Here is a 19,832-nt window from a genome sequence, read left to right as displayed (position 1 = left end):
CTCTGAAATAGATTTAATGTGCTATAAATTGACCAGCTTCATTATTACACGCATATTTTTCCTAGCAGTGCCAAACACTGACTTGGATGATATATTTGCTCACAACCATAGGAAGAATTTTTTTTTAAGCATGAAACAGTCTTAATTTTCTTAAGTCTTAAACAGTCTTATTTTTTTTTTGTCTTAAACAGTCTTAATTTAAATTTGCATGTTGTTCTTACCCAATGATTCAGATTCTCTGTTTTTGTTTGTTTTATTTTTAAAATCTGTTTTCCCTGTCTCCAAAATGAGGACAGGTATGTAAGAAAAATAATGTTAAGCTTCTGGTTCTACTCACCTTGCCTCATTTTAGAATTTGTTAGGTAAAAGTTTGAGTCTGACAGTATCAACTCTGATCAATAGTTCTGTCCTGTGAATCTTTATTTGGTGAAAGAATAGACCACATCGCCTTTTTTATATAATTATGGCATACATCTTGCTTATTGAGACCACCAGAGACCCTCTTGACAGGTCACTTGGGAGGAGAGTCTGTACATTAGTGGGGTGTTGGAGAATAAAGTTCTCTCTCCTTGACCACTGAGACCACAGGAATAGGAGAGGCTATAGGGAAGCTTTTATGTTGTTTACCTGTATTCTGTTCTTTCCTGGATGAAGAAAATTTTCAGGATCTCTAGTTTATAAGCATTTTTAATATTTCAGAAATTAATTGAAGTAATTTTTTTCTATGTTCATCTTCTTATTTGTATGCTTTTTTGGATTTACTTAAACAATATATTTCTCAAATTAGGTTTGCAATCCTGGGAAGACATTGACAAACTAAATTCATTCCCCAAACTTGAAGAAGTGAGATTGTTAGGAATTCCTCTTCTGCAGCCATATACCACTGAGGAACGGAGGAAATTGGTAATAGCCAGGTCTGTTGTCCTGACTACTCTGCTTTCTTCTCTGGGGGCCTGGTTTCATTAAAGGGATAATGCACTATTGGGGGGCGGGGAGTACACTGTAAGTTTATCTGTCTCTTGAACAGACAGTGCTCAAAGGAGCTCCTTCTGTAGCTTCAAATCCTAGAAGAAAACACAATATGATGAGAAAAATGTGAAAGGTAATTGGCCTGCCAAGACCACTTGAAACATTCCCTCACAAATCTATTTTTATGCTTTTTAATACTTAACAGTATTTGAGGTCCTGTTTTGGATTATAAAGAAAAATTAGGTATAATAGGAAATGTATTCTATTTAGTTGTCTTTATTTTCTCTGTTAACAAAGTGGTCAAAGTGTAAATACCTAAACATTGGGCTGTTACGTTAGTGTGAAACTTAAGAAAGCACCATCATCTATGTTTCCTTCTTGAATATATTTTGACTCAAACATGACTACCATGTTATGTTCTTTCTCTGACGCCCCTGCCATTTGTGTCTCTGACTCTGCCTCCCCAAGTCCACTGAAATGAGTGTTTATTTTTGTATGAGCCTCTAGCAACGGTAGGATTCTGGCTAAGATGTGGAGGACGATGGGGCTTTCATTTGTTTTCTTTGTGTACTATACATAGTAGTTTTGAAAGGGACCTTACGGTTCCCTAAAGAAAAATGGTTCTTCAAACACAGTATTAATCTCTCTGCCCAACCAACACCTAGCAGATCCTTACTGCTTTCCAGGTGTGGGCATACACACTGATATTCCACTGAACAAATACATCTTGGCATGCTTTTCTTCTAAAAAGAATTAGGGCTCATAGTAGGCCTCACTTAGACTTTATTTTCTTTACATAATTCTTTTGTAAATATGAAACATTAATTTGTGAACAATAGAACCCATTTGTACTGACTACTTGTAGGCCTGTGCTGTCCAATATGATGTCAGTAGCCCTATGCAACTTTTGAGCACTTGAATTATGATTAGTCTGAATTGAAATGTGCTTTAAGTGTAAAATTTACACTGGATTTTGAATATATGGAAGAAAAAAGAATATAAAGTATCCTGTTAGTTATTTTTTAGTATTGATTGCAGGTTGAAATGATTAAATCCTGGAAATACTGGGTTAAATAAAATATATTAATAAAACTAGTCTTGCCTTTTTTTATTTTTTTTAAATATGGCTACTAGAGAGTTTAAAATTATATATGTGGCTTACATTATATTTAAGTTGGACAGTGCTAGCTGGCTAGAATCTTATTTTGGAAGGTAAGGTATAATTATAAAAGGTCAGAGGCACGTCTAAAGATGAAACTGTAGATATTTTTGGCCCTTTTACTCTATACCACTTTAGTTCATGTAAGTAGTTATATATCAGCAGAGTTACATCAAACGTGTCCTCTCAAGAGAGTAAGACGGGGCCTCAAATCAGTGGTTTTATTTCTAAAGCTAAATGTTCTGTCTTAAGATGTCTTTATTTTGGTTTTTACTTAACAGATTGCCATCAGTTTCCAAACTTAATGGCAGTGTTGTTACCGATGGTGAACGAGAAGATTCTGAGAGATTTTTTATCCGTTACTATGTGGATGTTCCACAAGAAGAAGTGCCATTCAGGTAAAAACCCCTGATCAGTTTAACAACATTTTAACAAGTATTGAGGCAATTTAAGAGCTATTGTTTTAGAGCAAATCTAATAATTTGCTACTGGACCCTCTTAGAGGACTTTGGTGGTAGGATTAAAAAAAAAAAAAAGGGAAGAAACACAAAGCAAACCCATTTTATCTCATTTTCCACAGTGTATTTCTTCTAGCCTTGCACTTGTATTAAGAATGGTTGGGTAAGTAATTGACTGCTTCCACTCCATACTCCATATCATTGATTCCTGTTCAATCCTCTTCTCCAGGGGCACATCTTCACCTACCTCAAAAGCTGGTCTCTTCTTTCACATTGGTCTGCTTTCAGGATATACTAAGTTCTGCAGTTTGGAAGATTTGGCAAATATGCCTTAGGTTCAGAGAATATGAGGAAAGGACTAGAAAACAGACTCTTGAGAAGATGCTAAAGGAATTAGGATGGTCGAATGTGAAGAGAAATGCTGAGGCCTGAACTAGTAATTATCTTTAAGTATATAAAGAGTTAATATACATGGTTTGAGGAGGAACTACTATATTTTATATTCATTTATTCTTTTATTTGAGTATAGTTGGCACACAATGTCACATTAGTTTCATGTGTACAACATGGTGATTCAACAAGTTTCTTATACTGTGCTATGTTCACCACAAGTGTAGTTAACCACACAACACTATTAGAATACCATTCATTGTATTCCCTGTGCTGTACCTTTTATTCATGCCACCACTGGAAGCTTGTATCTCCCATTCCCCTTCACCCATTTTGCTCATCTCCCAGCTCCCTTCCCTCCACAACCACTAGTTCTCTGATTCTGCTTTTTGCTTGTTTGTTTTGGTTTTTAGATGCCACTTGTAAATGAAATCATATGGCATCTGTCTTTATCTTATTTACTTCATTTAGTATATTATCCTCTAGGTCCATCCATGTTGTTGCAAATGGCAAGATCTCATCCTTTTTTATGGCCGAGTAATATTCGTGTGTGTGTGTGTGTGTGTGTGCGTGTGCGCGCGCGCGTATGTGCATGTGCATCTTTATCCATTCATCTATGGATGGACACTTGAGTTGCTTCCATATCTTGGCTATTGTAAATAACGCTGCAGTAAGCATAGGGGTACATATATATTTTTGAATGTTTTTGTATTCTTTGGATAAATATCCAAAAGTGGAATAGCTGGATTATATGGTAGTTCTATTCTTCATTTCCCTCAGAGGCTGCACCAATTTACCTTCCCACCAACAGTGTATGAGGGTTGGGAAAGAGTTACATTTAATACTCTGTAAATGTAAAAGGAAATGTAATAGGTATGCTGTAGGTAAATATACAAGAAGAAAAATATCCCTCAAAACTGGTTTCTAGGTGTTGGTAACTAGACCACTTACCAAAAATGCATATGCTTTCCTTGATGACTTTAACAAATATGAAATCACATTACACAAGTAGGATGCAAGTTAGGACTATATGTGAGTGAAATCAGGTGGTCCTTCTGGTTAAAAATTTCTGCAATTCTAATTCGTTCTTCCTAAACCTACCTAATTTTCCCCCAGAGTTTTCTATTATTTACAGGCTTTGAGGGGATTAACATTCAGTAAGGCTTAACCAGTACTTTTTTTTTTTTTTTTAAGATTTTATTTATTCATGAGAGATAAAGAGAAAGAGAGAGAGAGAGAGAGGCAGAGACATAGGCAAAGGGAGAAGCAGGCTCCATGCAGGGAGCTTGATGTGGGACTCGATCCCGGGTCTCCAGGATCATGCCCTGGACCGAAGGCAGTCGCCAAACTGCTGAGCCACTCAGGGATCCCTTAACCAGTACTATATAAAAAGATTTTTTGGTTTTGTTAGTATTTTAAAGCCTATTTAAAATACATTAGACAAATTAAGAATTTTGAAGATGGCCTTCTTAAAGTTAGCTAAAGAAACTAATCATAGTTTCCTTTGATGCAATCTCACTTGTTAATGGGAGAAGTAAATATTAAGTATACTTAAATATAAGTGCATCATAGTTTATTTAATCTCCAGTCTGCAATGGAAAGTAGTGTGTATGTATGTGTGTGTGTGTGTATGTGTGTATATATATGTATGTGTATATATATATATACACACACACACATATGCAGTACATTGTTTTCTGTCTTGTAGCATAATCATCCCAACGTGCATCCAGGCCTCTGCAATAGTCTGTATTCTTGAATGCAGGTCACAGAAATCATCTTCAATCACAGGATGAATTTATTGGAAGGATATTGAGAAACTATAAGAATTATTAGGCAAGCTGAGGAACCAAGTATAGATAGGAACCAGGGGCAGCAAGGACAGCCAAAGTTCCACCTTAGAGTTGGCCTCATGTGTCTCTGCTGGCACTGTCCTCACTAAACACCATAATATCAGACTTCACCATTGGACTTTTGCAGCTGTGCCATGGGCTGTGCTGGAAATAATCTTTCACCCACTTTTGCCTCATTTCCCAAGAATCAGAAATCTGTGTCTGACCAATTGATTGGCTATGTTTAGGGTGTATGCTCATATTTGTTTTCAGAGAGATAGAGAGATTGATTATCTGTTCCACTTTGGCTTCTAGAGTGAGAGGTAGACTTTTGCTTACCTTGATCTTGGGATGTTTCCCCAAATAGGAACAATTCAGCAAAAAGAGCATCTATTCTGGTCTGCCATTTTGACTATCCAAGATCTATACATATACCTTTTCCCCATAGTTGTATATGTAAAAAAAATTATTCTCATCTATCCTCATGTAGTCCTTTTACAAATGAAAACACATTTCTTTCCCCTGAAATGATATAACCTATTTATTCTAATCCTAAAGACTGTGACCAATTAGCTACTGTAAAAGATTCAAACTATTTTAATAGTGGCCTTGCTGCCCATGTGTGTAATTATGCCTACTTTACCATTCACTAGTGGTTAAATGTCACTGCTTAGTCTCTTCCATTCTTCTTGAAATTAAAATGGGAAAACTGATTATAATATCTGACTGTCCTATAAAATATTTTTTAAAGATGTGAGTGTTCTGCCCACTAATATATTTTTCAAAGCCTTAGAAAAGGAAGTGTCTTCAGGGTCCTTCTAGAGTTGTGGATGGCAAATGGGTGAAGAGATAATGAGTGACAATAATTTCCATGATTCCTGTGTCCTGAAGTGTTTTATCTTCTCTTTCTATATTACCCCCCCAAATATGTGGCATTTCAGCTTGTTTTTGCTATAGACCACCATGAGTCCAATTTCTAATCATCTAACTAGATAAAAATTTAAAACCACTCCCAGTCACTGAGTAGCTTTTTGAGTTCAGAATTTCTGGTAATGTACTTATATCAATAAAATCAGTGAGATCTAACATTGCTTCTCCTTCCTTGGTCAGCACCCTCAGAATCTATTCCTGTACTAATTTTCTATATTTTTGTACATATAAATGACCAAATGCTTGTAATTCTCTTGTTTTTGTGGTCAACCCCACAGAACATGCTGTGATATGTTGGTAGGGGAGCAGCGTGTATGTATGGAAGGATGAGGCAGGTGGCAATGCATTTATACTTGTAAGATAATTCCCTTAGGGGGGTTTTACTGCCTTCTCAAGTAAGAGAGGAAGTCTCCTTAGAACAGCTCACAAGGGGGCCTAAGTGAGGATTAGGGATTCAGAATGTTCCCATCCCTCAGAGTCTGCCCTTAGGTAAACCTCCACCCAGTTAATTCTCCACATCCTTCCCCTACCTTTCCAGTCAGGGCTTCGACTTTCATATAATAGTCCCAGTATGGATACAGATTTAACTGACCTGTAATTCAGCAATCTGGAGCATCAAACTGTGCATTGCTTTTATAGCTACCTCAGCTTTATTGTTGTAAGAGAGAAAAAGGCCTTTTCTTAAAAGTACCTGGGTTTTAGTCTGTGCTTTGAGCCTCGTTCATAGGTATTCAGCCTTAGTATTCTCTTGATTTGGGCTGTCTTATGACTTTAGAATAGCAGATGCTCTACCTCATAGTCTTGCATTCTTCCTGCCCTTCACATTGTTTTGTTCTTGGCAGCACTCTCTCAATCACCTAGAGCTTTCCATGGGACCACACGTGGTCATTAGTTATGTCACTGCTCCATGTCAAAGCCTTTGCAAAATCCCTTCCATGAACACTAATATGACACTCACTGGGCCCTGCTAGGCCAGACCAATTTCAAATTGCCCATAATAACCTGAGGGATTGGTGCTGGTGATCTCCCTGGTGCCGATTTCTTAGTGCACCCAATAAAAACTAACTCTGGCCAAACTATTAAGTAAGGTAGGAAGTTAGTAAAAGAATAATGAGTACTGTGTGGCTCACAGAATTGACAAGATTAGAGAATTAGGCTTGGGAGGGATTGATGGAAAGCTAGGCACAGCCAAGATTTGTGTGTCTTACTCTGCAGACAGGTTGCTTCTGATGCCAGTCATCACATGCTCCTAGACTCTATTGCTCTCCAACATTTACAGCCGTGCTTTGAGTTTTTGATTCTGCTATATCTGCTGTGCCTAATCTCTGATAGACCTTGTGTCTTTGCAGTTCTAGTTATGGTTAGGTATCTTTGTTACCTTTCCAGAACATGGCTTTTAGGGAAAGAAGAAAGAGAACATTTACTTCTCTTTAGCTTCTATAGTGGAAAGTAGTTCCCACTTCTCGTCTGTCTTGGGTTTCTCTCAGTTCAAAGGGCATTCAGATGCTGGACAGCAGAGTTAACATATATCCACTATAATACCTGTCCCCAGTAGTTTTTTGTTTGTTTAAAATTTATTTTTTTATTAAGATTGTATTTATTTATTTAGAGAGAGCAAGCATGTGCAAGTGAGGAGAGGGGCAGAGGAAGAGAGAATCTCAAGCAGACTCTCCACTGAGTGTAGAGCCTGACTGCGGGGGTGGGGGTGAAGGGCTCTATCTCACGACCTTGAGATCATGACCTGAGATGAAATCAAGAGTGGACACTTAACCACCTGAGTCACCAACGTGCCTTCCCCCTTTTTTCCCTAGTAAATCCTCTGGTAGAATTATCAGTGTATGTATTAAATACTTTTTGAGCCATTGTGAGATGCCAGGAACTGTTAGGCACTTAAACAAGAACTATAATAGCATTCATGCTGGTATCAAGATGGAATGGTGAATAAGCTTAGAGGTATTTGTATTAAAATGAATTTACTATGAATTACGAATATTGATATATAAACAGAGTGTTTACTATATTGTCTTCCAAATTACATGCATAATCTCTTCCTAAAATACCAATGAACAGTGATTAGCACAGTGCATAGTTAAACGTAAAAGGTAAAAATTTGACTCTGGATAATTCAGTGATTCATACAGAACCCCATTTGAGAGCTCTAGTTTCAGGTAGGATGGAGGTATCCACTTACTTTAGAGGAAACATTCCTCTTCATTTGACCATGGATTTTTTTTAAATCAGTGCTTAACTTGATTTTCCTGTGAATTCTAACTTCCACAACATCCTTTTCCAGTTGTTAGGTTCCCTGAGCTTTTCCTTCCCTTCCATTTTCTTGTCTTGTGACATTAAACACATAATACCTCTACTCAACTTAGACATAAGAAAAGTTAACCGGTATGTCTTTTGAGGACATGAATAAAAAGCCGTTATGATCAGCTGAATGTCCTTTATGGTAGCAAAGTTATTTTGTGAGTCAGTTGGATTACTCACACACATCTGTTTCCATGTGATTAGGCATTTTAGCAACAGAAGACTTTTTAAAGGTGATTTAGGAATTTACATATTGTTTTTCTACCTCAGAATAAAATATAGGTTTCAGTTACCTGAATCATTTCCATTTTTTTCTGATGAACAGAATAAAGTGTTTAGAGGGCAAAAGGGAGATGTACTTAATTAAGAGTTTTATAATTTCTTACAGGTGCTCAATTATCCTCTTATTGTTTTCTACTGACAGAGCTGAAAGTCTGGCCTCTCTACTGTAGATGTGTATGGTAATAATGGACTGACACAAAAAACTGAGCAATCTCTTATGTGTTTCATGTTTATTTACTTTGTGAAATAACAGAAGGTGAAAAATCTCTGTTCCTGATTCTTGGCCTTTAAACATCATCATGTTTACTTTTCCAATCAATGGACTCTTTCTTTTAAAGACTTCATCTGTGCCTTGTCTTTTTGTGGCTTGCGTAGCAGTGGTGTGCGATTTCAAAATAAGTTCAGTGTGTGCTGCAAGTAGTTGAAAAGATGTCCTCACTGGGCTGGTTATATTTCAGTTGCTGGGCCATCATATTGTATGGAAGGAACTTCTAGGAAATAACTCTGGACTCTAGCTGGGTTTCAAAGAACAGTTTAATTTATTTACTGAATACTTCCTATGAACCAAAAAACACTGGACCAGAAGCTGGAGACAAAAAAAGACAAAAAGGTAGTGTCTGCTCTCAAGAAGCTTGCTGTCTGGGCTTAGCCTGAGACGTATTTCCTTTGCTGGATTCTCTTCATGTTCCCAACCTCTAACAATAAAGTTACCAAAGGATTTGGTCCTTGGATCTCTTCTCTTCTGTACTCATCCCTTGCATACTTTTATACAGTCCTGTGGCTCTACATGCCTTCTGTTCTAATCACTGCCAGATTTATACCTAGAGCTCTGATCTGCCCCTCCATTCCAGCCTTGTATTTCCAAAAGCCTCCTTGACATCTCCACCTGGGTGTTTAAACCTGATGTGTGTGAAACCGAACTCTTGATAGCCTCTCCTACCTTCCCCGGGCCCCTCCTCTACTGCCACTCCTTCTCCTCTGTGGATTTTCCATCAGTCCATTTTTCCAGGTGCTAGGGACAGAAACCTCAGAGTCATCCCTGACTTCTTTCTCCCACAAGCCACATCTAGTCCATTCGTTTTTTTTGTTTTGTTTTGTTTTCTTTCAGTACTGCTTCAAAAATACAGAGAGAATTTGTAATGGCTATTTCTTATACCATTTAATTCAGTTGAAGTCTTCATCATGTCTCCCTCCTGTATGTTCTCCCTGAATTTACTCTTGCCCCCTAGTTTATTCTCCACATAGCAGCCAATTTATGAGAACTCAAGTTTAGGAGATCTCTCGATGGCTCAGCGGTTTATAGCACTGTCTTCGACCCAGGGTGTGATCCTGGAGACCTGGGATCGAGTCCCACGTCGGGCTCCCTGCATGGAGCCTGCTTCTCTCTTTGCCTGTGTCTCTGCCTCTCTCTCTCTCTGTGTCATGAATAAACAAATAAAATCTTAAAAAAAAAAAAAAAACACTCAAGTTTATTTAAAAAACAAAAACCTCTGTGCTGTTCCTGAAACACGTCAAGCACTCTCCCACCTCAGGCCTCTGTACTGTTTTCCCTCTTTGGAACGTACCAGGTTAGCTGCATGGTTCTCTCCTTTGGGGATGGCTGATTGGAGAACCAGCCTATCTCAAACAGCACAGCTCGGCCTCCTACAAGTTCTCTTAACCTACTTGTATGTTTCTTATTTAGCAATACCTACCTGGCCTTGCTTATATACTCTTGGCTTCCCCCTGCCATACTGCAAACTCTGTAAAAGTTTTATACTTTTATAAAACTCTGTTTTATACTTCGCTGTACCCTCAATGCCTAGAGTGGTGCCTGACAAAATAGCAAGTGTTCAATAAAATGACTGAACCTTCACATTATGATCATGGAACACGAAGCAGGGTTACTGAGCTCTCCTGGAAGAGGTGGTACTTTCTAGAGAATGATTGAGTCAACCTGATGATGAAGGTGAGGGGAGAATATTCCAGACAGAAGGGAATACATGGGAAGTAAAGGCACAGTGGTAGGAAAGAATTCTTTATGTGTAGTGAACTGCAGCAGTTTAATAGGACTTCGTGAAACATAGTACGTGGGAAGGAAGTAGTAGCAGATAGCGCTTGGAGGGGAGGCGGGGGGTGGAAGCCCAAGGCAGGCCCTTAGAGACCCTTGTATGCCCTGCCAGGAGAAGAGGACTTTTTCTTGTATACAATGAGGAATCATCGAAAGGCTTCAAGTAGGGAAGTTCCTCAGCCAGATTTTGGGTTATATTTAGAGGGAGAATCTGAGAGAGCCCTCCGTAATAACAGATACTTTGGTGTAAAGGAAGTATGTGTTGGAGGCAGTCTGTGTCCTTTTACACAGGTACACACATTAGGGCTGAATTTCCTTAGAATTTGAAATAGTCCCTAGAAAACACACTGAAGTTCTCAATTTTCTGATATTAGTAGCCCTGATTTCTCTAGGGATAGAAGAGTATCATTTTTAGAGGGAAAGAAACCTCCACGATTATAAATCTATCATTTTTACCTTGCCATTTATCAAATGTCTGTCCATGTTGCCTATGTTTATCAGTTTTTCCTTTATGTTGTATTTGGTTTATCTCTTAATTTCCTCTGAGAGTGAATTAATTTGCTTATTTAGTACTGAACTAATACCAGTCTTCCTCCATTAAGTTTTAAAGACAGACAAAAAGAAAAGCCATGTAACTTTTCCTTTAGAAATCAACATACCATGTATCTTTTGAGATTTAGCTGTTTCTTTTCTTTTTAAGTATTTAATCACCTGATGCTCCTCACTAGGCATGCACTTTTTAAAAAAAAATTTATTTTTTGTTTATTTTTACATTTTCAAATTTAAATCCAATTTGCCAACATATAGTATGGCACCCAGTGCTCATCCCATCAAGTGCCCTCCTCAGTGCCTGTCACTCAGTCACCCCATTACCCCTTCCACAACCCTTTGTTTTAGGCGTGCACTCTTTTAATCCCCATCACCTATTTCACCCATCCTACCACTCACCTCCCCTCTGGTAATCATCAGATTGTTCTCTATAATTAAGTCTGTTTCTTGGTTTTTCTCACTATTTTTCCCCTTTTCTCCTTCGTTTTGTTTCTTAACCTCCACATATGAGTGAAATCATGGATCTTTCTCTGACTTATTTCACTTAGCATTATCCTCTCTGGCTCTATCCATGTTGTTGCATATGGCAAGATTTCATTCTTTTTTATGGCCGAATAATATTCCATTGGGTATACATACCACATCTTTATCCATTCATCAGTCAATGGATACTTGGGGTGTTTATGTAATTTGGCTATTGTTGATAATGCTGCTATAAACATCGGGGTGCGTGTATCCCCTTTGAATTAGTATTTTTGTATTCTTTGGGTAAGTACCCAGTAGCATGATTGCTGGATCTTAGGGTAGTTCTACTTTTAACTTTTTGAAGAATCTCCCTACATGTTCCAGAGTAGCTGCACCAGTTTGCATTCCCACCAACAGTGCCTGAGTGTTCCTTTATCTCCACATTCTCACCAACACCTGTTGTCTCTTGTGTTTTTGACTTTAGCCATTCTGACAGCTGTGAGGTGATACCTCATTGTAGTTTTGATTTGCACTTCCCTGATGATGAGTGATGTTGAGCATCTTTTCATGTCTGTTGGCCATCTGGATGTCTTCTTTGGAGATATGTCTGTTCATGTCTTCTGCCCATTTTTAAATTGGATTATGTGCTTTTGGGGTATTGCATTTTATGGTTCTTTACATATTTTGGATACTAACTTTTTATCAGATAAGTCATTTGCAAGTATCTTCTCCCATTCCATAGTTGCCTTTTGGTTTTGTTGATTGTTTCCTTTGCTGTGCAGAAGCTTTTTTATTTTGATGTAGTTCCAATAGTTTATTTTTGCTTTTATTTCCCTTGCCCTTAGGGGGCCAATCTATGGCTGATGTCAGAGACATTACTGCCTGTGCTCTCTTCTGGGAGTTTTATGGTTTCATATCTCACATTTACGTCTTTAATCCATTTTGAATTTATTTTTGTGTATGGTGCAAGAAATTGGTCCAGTTTCATTCTTTTGCATATAAGCTGCCCAATTTTCCCAACACCATTTGTGGAAGATGTTTCTTTTTGTTTTTGATGGTACTAGGGAGGAAGTATATTCACTGATTTGGGGTGTCTCTTTTTTTCCAGACTTTAAAATTTTGTTTTTCATAAAGACTTAGAAGAGGCATTGCTCCAGAGAATAATTGTTTGCTGGGAGGAAACACTGTTGTCAGAGATGGAGAGGCAAAGCCAGAAATAGTTTTTTTTAAAGCCTTTCCTTTACTTTTAAACTCTCCTTCTGTACCTCACTTTCTATTTGTCCCAAGGAGGCCCTAAACTATGCCCTGGGAAATCCTTATTTGTGATGTCAAGGATAATATTAGGCATTCCTCAGATGCTTATTGGATTGTCATTAATGGTAGGCTTTTTAAAATATGGAGAGTACGTTTTTTTCCTCCTTAAGACTAATAGCTTTTCTAAATACTGCTGATTGTATCTTCACATTATTGTGAGAGCAGGGCAGTGGCTTGTATTCAGACACCACCTCAATGAAGGCTTACTTTGTCTTGGATGCTGGAGAAATCCTAGTGTACTGTGTCTGTTACCTCATATTCCTTCTAGACAGAGGACCTGCTGTTGTGAAGGAACATTCCTACATTGGACATGAGTCTCCTGGGGTTCTCCATATTGCCAGGCTCCATCATCCTCTGACAAGGGCCGTGACACAGCACTCCTCACATTCAGCTTCCAGTCTCATGAGAAACAAAAGGGGCTTTCTCCTTGGCGCACCGGAGAGCCCCTGAAATGTTAGCTTTCCCTGTCGCTTACAACCTTTGTCATTCCAATTACCTTGGACTTTATTTTGACTTCTTGCCACTTTCCCAGCCCAGGAGAAGATAGGCTACCTTCCTAATCTTGATTGGAGTTATATATGAGAATTTGCATATACCTGCAAAGGAAAGAAAAAGAACCAGCCCTCCCACATCATGGTCTTGGGGGAAATTATCTTTGCTGTCTCAACTTTTGTTTTGGCCAGGGCAGGGGCCAGTTTTATCTTTTTTGTTTTTGTTTGATTCTTTAGGCTTAGAAAAAATACTGAGAATAATAAAATAAATACTTATTTTCACATTATTTCAGAACTGATGACTAATATTTTGCTATTTACTTCATTTATTTATTAAAAGAAATAACATTGCAGATAAAGTTGGATTAGTTTTTTCGCTCCTGTTCTCAGTCCTATATATGCCACAAAGTGACTCCTGGCAAGAATTTGATGTGTATCTTTACTACTTACTATATTTTATATGTCCATTAAAATATAAAGTGGGACTTTATGATTCTTTGTCAATATGCATTGCAGTTTCTTCTCAGTCTGTAGCTGATTTTCAGTTTGAGTTTTCACTTTGTATTTTGTTGAAAAGAAGTTTCAAAATTTTAATGTTAAACGTACCAATCTATGTATATTATGTATATTAAATATATCAACTCTATGGTTTATTCTTATTCCATCTTATTTAACAAAATCTCTTCCTTTCCAAAGATCACTTAAAATAATCTGGATTTTTTTCTAAATGTGTTTTCACATTTGTGTCTTTGATCTGCCTGGAGTCTATCTTTGTGTATGGTATCGAATAGAGATCTAAGGTATGATTGGTGTTCTCCACTGATCTTTAATACCACCTGTGTCATTTGCCTCATTTTTTATATGCATGTGTGGTTCTGCCTCCCCTTGTCTGTTCCATTGGTATATGTGTCCCTTCCTGTACCATTACAAAATTGAGAAATAACATTGCTAAATTGCAGTAAGTCTGAATTCCCAATAAGGGTAAGTTTCTACACCTAATTATTTTTCAGGTTACTGTAGAGATTGTAGCCCTTTTCCCTGTGGATTTTAGGGTTGGCTTACCAAGAACCACAAAAAATCCTGCTATAACTTGGATTCTTTTTTTTTTTTTTTTTTAAGATTTTATTTATTTATTCATGAGAGACACAGAGAGAGAGAGGCAGAGACACAGGCAGAGGGAGAAGCAGGCTCCATGCGGGGAGCGTGATGTGGGACTTGATCCCGGGTCTCCAGGATCATGCCCTGGGCTGAAGGCGGCGCTAAACCACTGAGCCACCAGAGCTGCCCTGTAACTTGGATTCTGATTGCACTGAATTCACTAATTTGGGAGAATTGACGGTTTGATGCTATTTCGTCTTCTTATCTGTGAACATAGGATATCGTCCCATTTAATTCAGCGTATTTTATATGTCCTTCACCAGTGTTTGTAATGGTCTCTCAAAGGCCTTACACATATTTGTTAAATTTTGTTTCTAGGCATCTTACACATTTTGTTGCTATTTTAAATGAAATCATTTTTTTCTGTCACTGCTTTCTAATTCTTGTTGATGTATAAGAATGCTGTGTAGTTTTGCATGTTGATCGCATATCCATCAGTCTTGCCTATGTATAAAGCAGTTAATCTTTACTTTCTTTTGAGTTTTTATGTAGACAGTCCTCCTCACCTGTAATATTACAGGTGAACAGTAAAAGAGGACATCTTTATCTTGTTTCTCACTTTAAAGGGACTACTTCCAAGTTTCAGTTTGAAGTGTGATGTGAAACGTGACTTTTGCTGTCGATTTTTCATAGTTGTACTTCATATCAGGTTAAAGTAGTTACTACCTCTGTTTTTCTAAGAAAATTATGACCAAGTATTGATCTCCTATAGAATGTTCTTTCTGTATTGAGATGAACATGCTGTTTTGACACGTTAAACTGAATTTGAGGGATACACTTTTCAGATAGTGAACCATCTTTGCATTCCTGGAATATTCAGCTTGGTTGTAAAATATTACGTGTCTTTTTCAACACTGCAGAATTTAATGTTATGTCTTTGGGATGTTTCCATCCCAAAATGTTTCATATTTAAACATTTCGTTGCTTTGTAATTTTCTTTTCTACCGTTCTTTCTAGTTTTGTTATTGAAGGTTAATTAGCTCCATAAAATGAATTGGATTGGTAGTTTTATATTTTTCTATTAAAGTAACTGTAATTTAGTTTTAAAATTTTATAGTCATTCATAATACTCTTATGATTTTGGAGTAGCTGTTTAAGTTTTTCAAATATTTTATCCTATTTAATCTTCATTTGGACTAGGTAATACTTCCATATGGAACCCAACTGAAAATTTTTGAAATGATTTAGATAGTAAACCAAATCGTCTTCCTATTTTTATCCTTAGGACCTAGTCAGATATTCGGTCCCTAGGCAACTACTGACACTAATATCTTGTTATAGGGTGCCATTGCTATTCAGTGCATAATTTCTGTACACGGTCACAAAACAATATACATCTTGCTTTTTTCACTTAACAGATGTTCAATAACCTCCTGTAATGCCCTCATTATATTTTTACCTTCATATCTATCTCTATATGTCTCTCTGTTCTCTCTTTCTCTCTCTCTCTCTATATATATTTGATCTTTTTGATCAAAGAAAAGTGCTGTATCAATAGTCATCTCCTTTTTCATTCCTAATAATGTTTACTTCTGCCTTTCTCTTTCTCACTCTCTTTTTTATTTTTTTGATTGGTCCTGCTTTAAAAAAATGATGATCTTTTTAGTAGTATTCTTTATTTAAAGTCAGGGTTATTGAGGTATAAATTGACATAGAGTAAGTTTTTACCAATTTTAAGTATACATTTCTGAGTTTTAACAAAACTACAATTCTGTAAGTACTGACACAATCAGAATATATAGCAGTTCTATCACCCAAAAAAACTCTTTCCCTGACTCCATTGTCTGGCAACCACTAATCTGTTTTCTGCCCTTTTAGTTTTCACTTTTCCAGAATCTCATATAAGTGGAATCATATAGTATAACCTTTTGTTTTAATTGAAGATTTTATTGAGATAATTATAGATTTACATGAAGTTGTAAGAAATAATACAGCCAGATCCCATGTACACTTTACCCATTTTCCTGCAATAGTAAAATTTTACAGAACTCTAGTACAGCATCACAATCAGGATTATTCAGACTTCTCCAGCTTTACTTGTACACATGTATGCGTGTGTGTGTGTGCGTGTGTATAATTTAGTTCTCTACATTTTATTGCATGTGGAGGTTTACGTATCCACTACTGTGGTCAAAACAGTGAACAGTTCTATCACCAAGGATCTCTTAGATTGCCCTTTATCACCACACTCAGCTTGCTGCCAGCTCCCCTACTCCCATCTTTATCCCCTAGCTACCCCTAATCTTATCATTTATAAAATTTTGCCATCTCAAAAAAGTTATGTAGAAAAAATAAGTGGGAAATATCAGAAAGGGAGACAGAACATGAGAGACTCCTAACTCTGGGAAACGAACTAGGGGTGGTGGAAGGGGAGGAGGGCGGGGGGGTGGGGGTGACTGGGTGGTGGGCACTGAGGTGGGCACTTGACAGGATGAGCACTGGGTGTTATTCTGTATGTTGGCAATTTGAACACCAATAAAAAATAAATTTATTATTAAATGTTATGTAAATGGAATCATACAGCATATAACCTTTTGGGATTGTTCCTTTTCCACTTAGCATAATTCGTGGAGAGTCACCTAAATTGTTACATGTATCGGTAGTTTGTGCCTTATTATTGCTTATTAGCAAATAAGCCTTTTTATTGCTTATGTGCTATATATGTATCACAGTTTACTTAACCATTCACTTCTTGAGGAACATCTGGATTGATTCTAGTTTGGATTATTACAAATGACATACATATGAATATTCTTGTATAGATTTTTTTTTGGATAGAAGTTTTCATTCCTCTGGGATAAATACCCAGGAGTACAAATAGCTGAGCAGTATGGTAATTGCATATTTAGTTTTATAAGAAACTACCATACTCTTTTTTAAAATGGCCATACCATTTTACATTCCCATGAGCAATAAATGGGTGATCCAGTTTTTCTACAGCATTCTCTTGCTAGCATTTGGCATTTGGTATATTTTTATGTTTTAGCCATTCTAATAGGTTTATACTATCTCATGATTTTAATTTTCATTTCCCTGATGGTTAAAGATCTTGAATATGTTTTCAAGTGCTTATTTGTATCTGTAAAACCTCTAGTGAAATATCTCTGTGGTTTTTGCCCATGGTTTTGAGTGGATTCTTTCCTTACTATTGAGTTTTAAAGCTCTTTGTATATTCTAGATACTAGTTCTTTGTTGGATATATGGTTTGCAAATATTTTCTGTTAGTATGAGGCTTGTCTTTTTGTTTTTTCATATGATTTCATATAGAACAAAAATTTTTAATTTTGATGGGATCTGTTTACCAATTTTTCCTTTTATGAATTGTACTTTAAGTGTCAAGAACTCTTTGCCTAGATACAGAAGATTTTCTAGTATTTTTTTCTAAAAGTTTTGTAGTTTTACATTGTACATTTAAATATGTAATCCATTTAGAGTTAATTTTTGTGCCAGATGAAAAGTTTAAGCTAAAGTTCATTTTTTTGACCTTCGGTTGTCTAGTTTTACAGCAGTATTTGTTGAAAAACCTGTCTTGCCTCATTCCATTGCTTTGTACCTTTTAACAAAATTTGGAGTATATTTGTGTGGATATATATCTGGGTTTTCTATTCTATATCAGAGACTTATGTGTCTGTGGTCTCACAAGTACACATTGTTTTATACCTGTATAATAAGCTTTCATATCCTATAGAATGATTCTTTCAACTTTATTCTTCAAGAATATTTGAGTTATCCTAGGACCTTTGCCCTTCTATATATATTTTAGACTAAGCTTGTCTCTGTCTACAAAAAATCTTGCTGAGATTTTGATAGGAATTTCATTAAACCTATAGATCAGTTTGGGGAAGATTGACGTATTTACTATATTGGATCTTCCAATGCATGAACACAGTATGTCTCCTCATTTATTTAGGCCTTTTTAATTTCTTCCATCGGCATTTTGTAATTTTCAACATACAAGTCTTATAAATCTTTCATTAGATTTACACCTGAATATTTCATGTCATTTGCAAATACAGAAATTTTATTTATGCCTTTCCAATCTATGTGACCTTTTTCTTTTTCTTACCTTATTGCAGTGGCTAGAACTTCCAGTACTGTGTTGCATACGAGTGGTAAGAGTGGACATCCTTGCTTTCCTCCCAGTCTTAGGGAAAAGCATTCAGTCTTTTACCACTAAGTATAATGTTAGCTGTGGATTTTTCATAGATGCCTTTTATCAGTTGAAGCAGTTCCTCTCTATTTCTAACATGCTGAGGATTTTTATCATAAATGGATGTCAGATTTTTTCCAAATGCTTTTTCTGTGTCAATATGATTTCTTTTTGTTAACTTATTGATATGGGAGCTATATTGATTTTCAAACATTGAGCTGGCATTACATATGTAGAATAAATTACTCTTTATCATGGTGTATATTTCTTTTTATACATTGTTGGATTTGGTTTGCTAATATTTTGTTGAGGATTTTTGTGTTTTAGGTTATGAGAGATTAGAATGTAGTATTCTTTAAAAAAAAAAAAAAAACCTGTATTTTATGTGCTTTTAGTATCAGGGTAACTAACACTGGCTTCCTAAAATAAGTTGGTAAGTGTTCCCTCCTCTTCTGTTTTCTGGAAAAGATTGTGTATAATTAGTATTAATTCTTTTTGGTCACTTAAAAATTCTTTTAAATTTTCATTGTAGTAAAATACACATAACATAATTTACCATCTTAACCTTTTTTAAAAATTGTGATAAAATGTACATAATGTAAAATCTATCCTTTTTTTTTTTAAATCTACTATCTTAATCATCTTAAAGTGCAGTTTGGTAATGTTAAAATATACATTACATTGTTGTACAGCAAATCTCCAACATTTTTCATTTTATAAAACTGAAACTCCATACCCATTAAATATCACCTCCCTATTACCCACTCCCTCCAACCCCACGGGATCACTTTTCAATTATTCTACTTTCTGTCTCTGTGAATTTGACTATTCTAGAGACCTTATATAAGTAAAATCATACAATATTTGTGTTTTGTGACTATTTCACTTAGCATAATGTCCTCTTAGCTCATCCATATTGTAGCATGTGACGGGATTTACTTTTTTTAAAAAGTTGGATATTTTGTATGTATAGACCACTTTTTTTTTTTTTTAACCATTCATCCATCAACAGACATTTGGGTTGCTTCTACTTCATGGCTATTACGAATAATTCTGCTGTGAATATGGGTATGCAGATACCACTTCAAGATCCAGCTTTTCAATTCTTTGAATCCTAGAAATGGGATTGCTGGATCCTATGGTAATTTTCTTTTTAATTTTTGAAGAATCACTCTACTGTTTATGTCCATAGTGGTTTATCATTTTAGTCACACCAGCAATTCCAACTTCTCCACCAGCCAACACTTATTTTGTGTGTGTGTGTGTGGCGGGGGGGTGGTTATTTATTTTTTGATGTAACCATCCTAATGGATGTGACGTATTTC

At 36.4% G+C, this 19,832-nt stretch overlaps 1 protein-coding gene across 2 annotated transcripts in view; it reads left to right on the top strand.

Annotated features, from left to right (window-relative positions):
* Positions 1-19,832, top strand: part of TECTA (tectorin alpha) — a 156,070-nt gene that overhangs the window by 34,958 nt on the left and 101,280 nt on the right. For both annotated transcript variants that reach the window (XM_038535875.1, XM_038535877.1), the window contains 2 exons: positions 788-914; positions 2,410-2,526. In XM_038535875.1, the coding sequence (XP_038391803.1) occupies positions 788-914; positions 2,410-2,526 (244 nt within the window). The remainder of the gene's footprint in view (positions 1-787; positions 915-2,409; positions 2,527-19,832) is intronic.

Source organism: Canis lupus, chromosome 5, assembly GCF_011100685.1.
Source record: "Canis lupus familiaris isolate Mischka breed German Shepherd chromosome 5, alternate assembly UU_Cfam_GSD_1.0, whole genome shotgun sequence".
Classification (NCBI taxonomy): Eukaryota; Metazoa; Chordata; class Mammalia; order Carnivora; family Canidae; genus Canis; species Canis lupus.
Note: the sequence above shows the minus strand (reverse complement) of the source record. Positions and strands in the feature narration are given on the sequence as shown.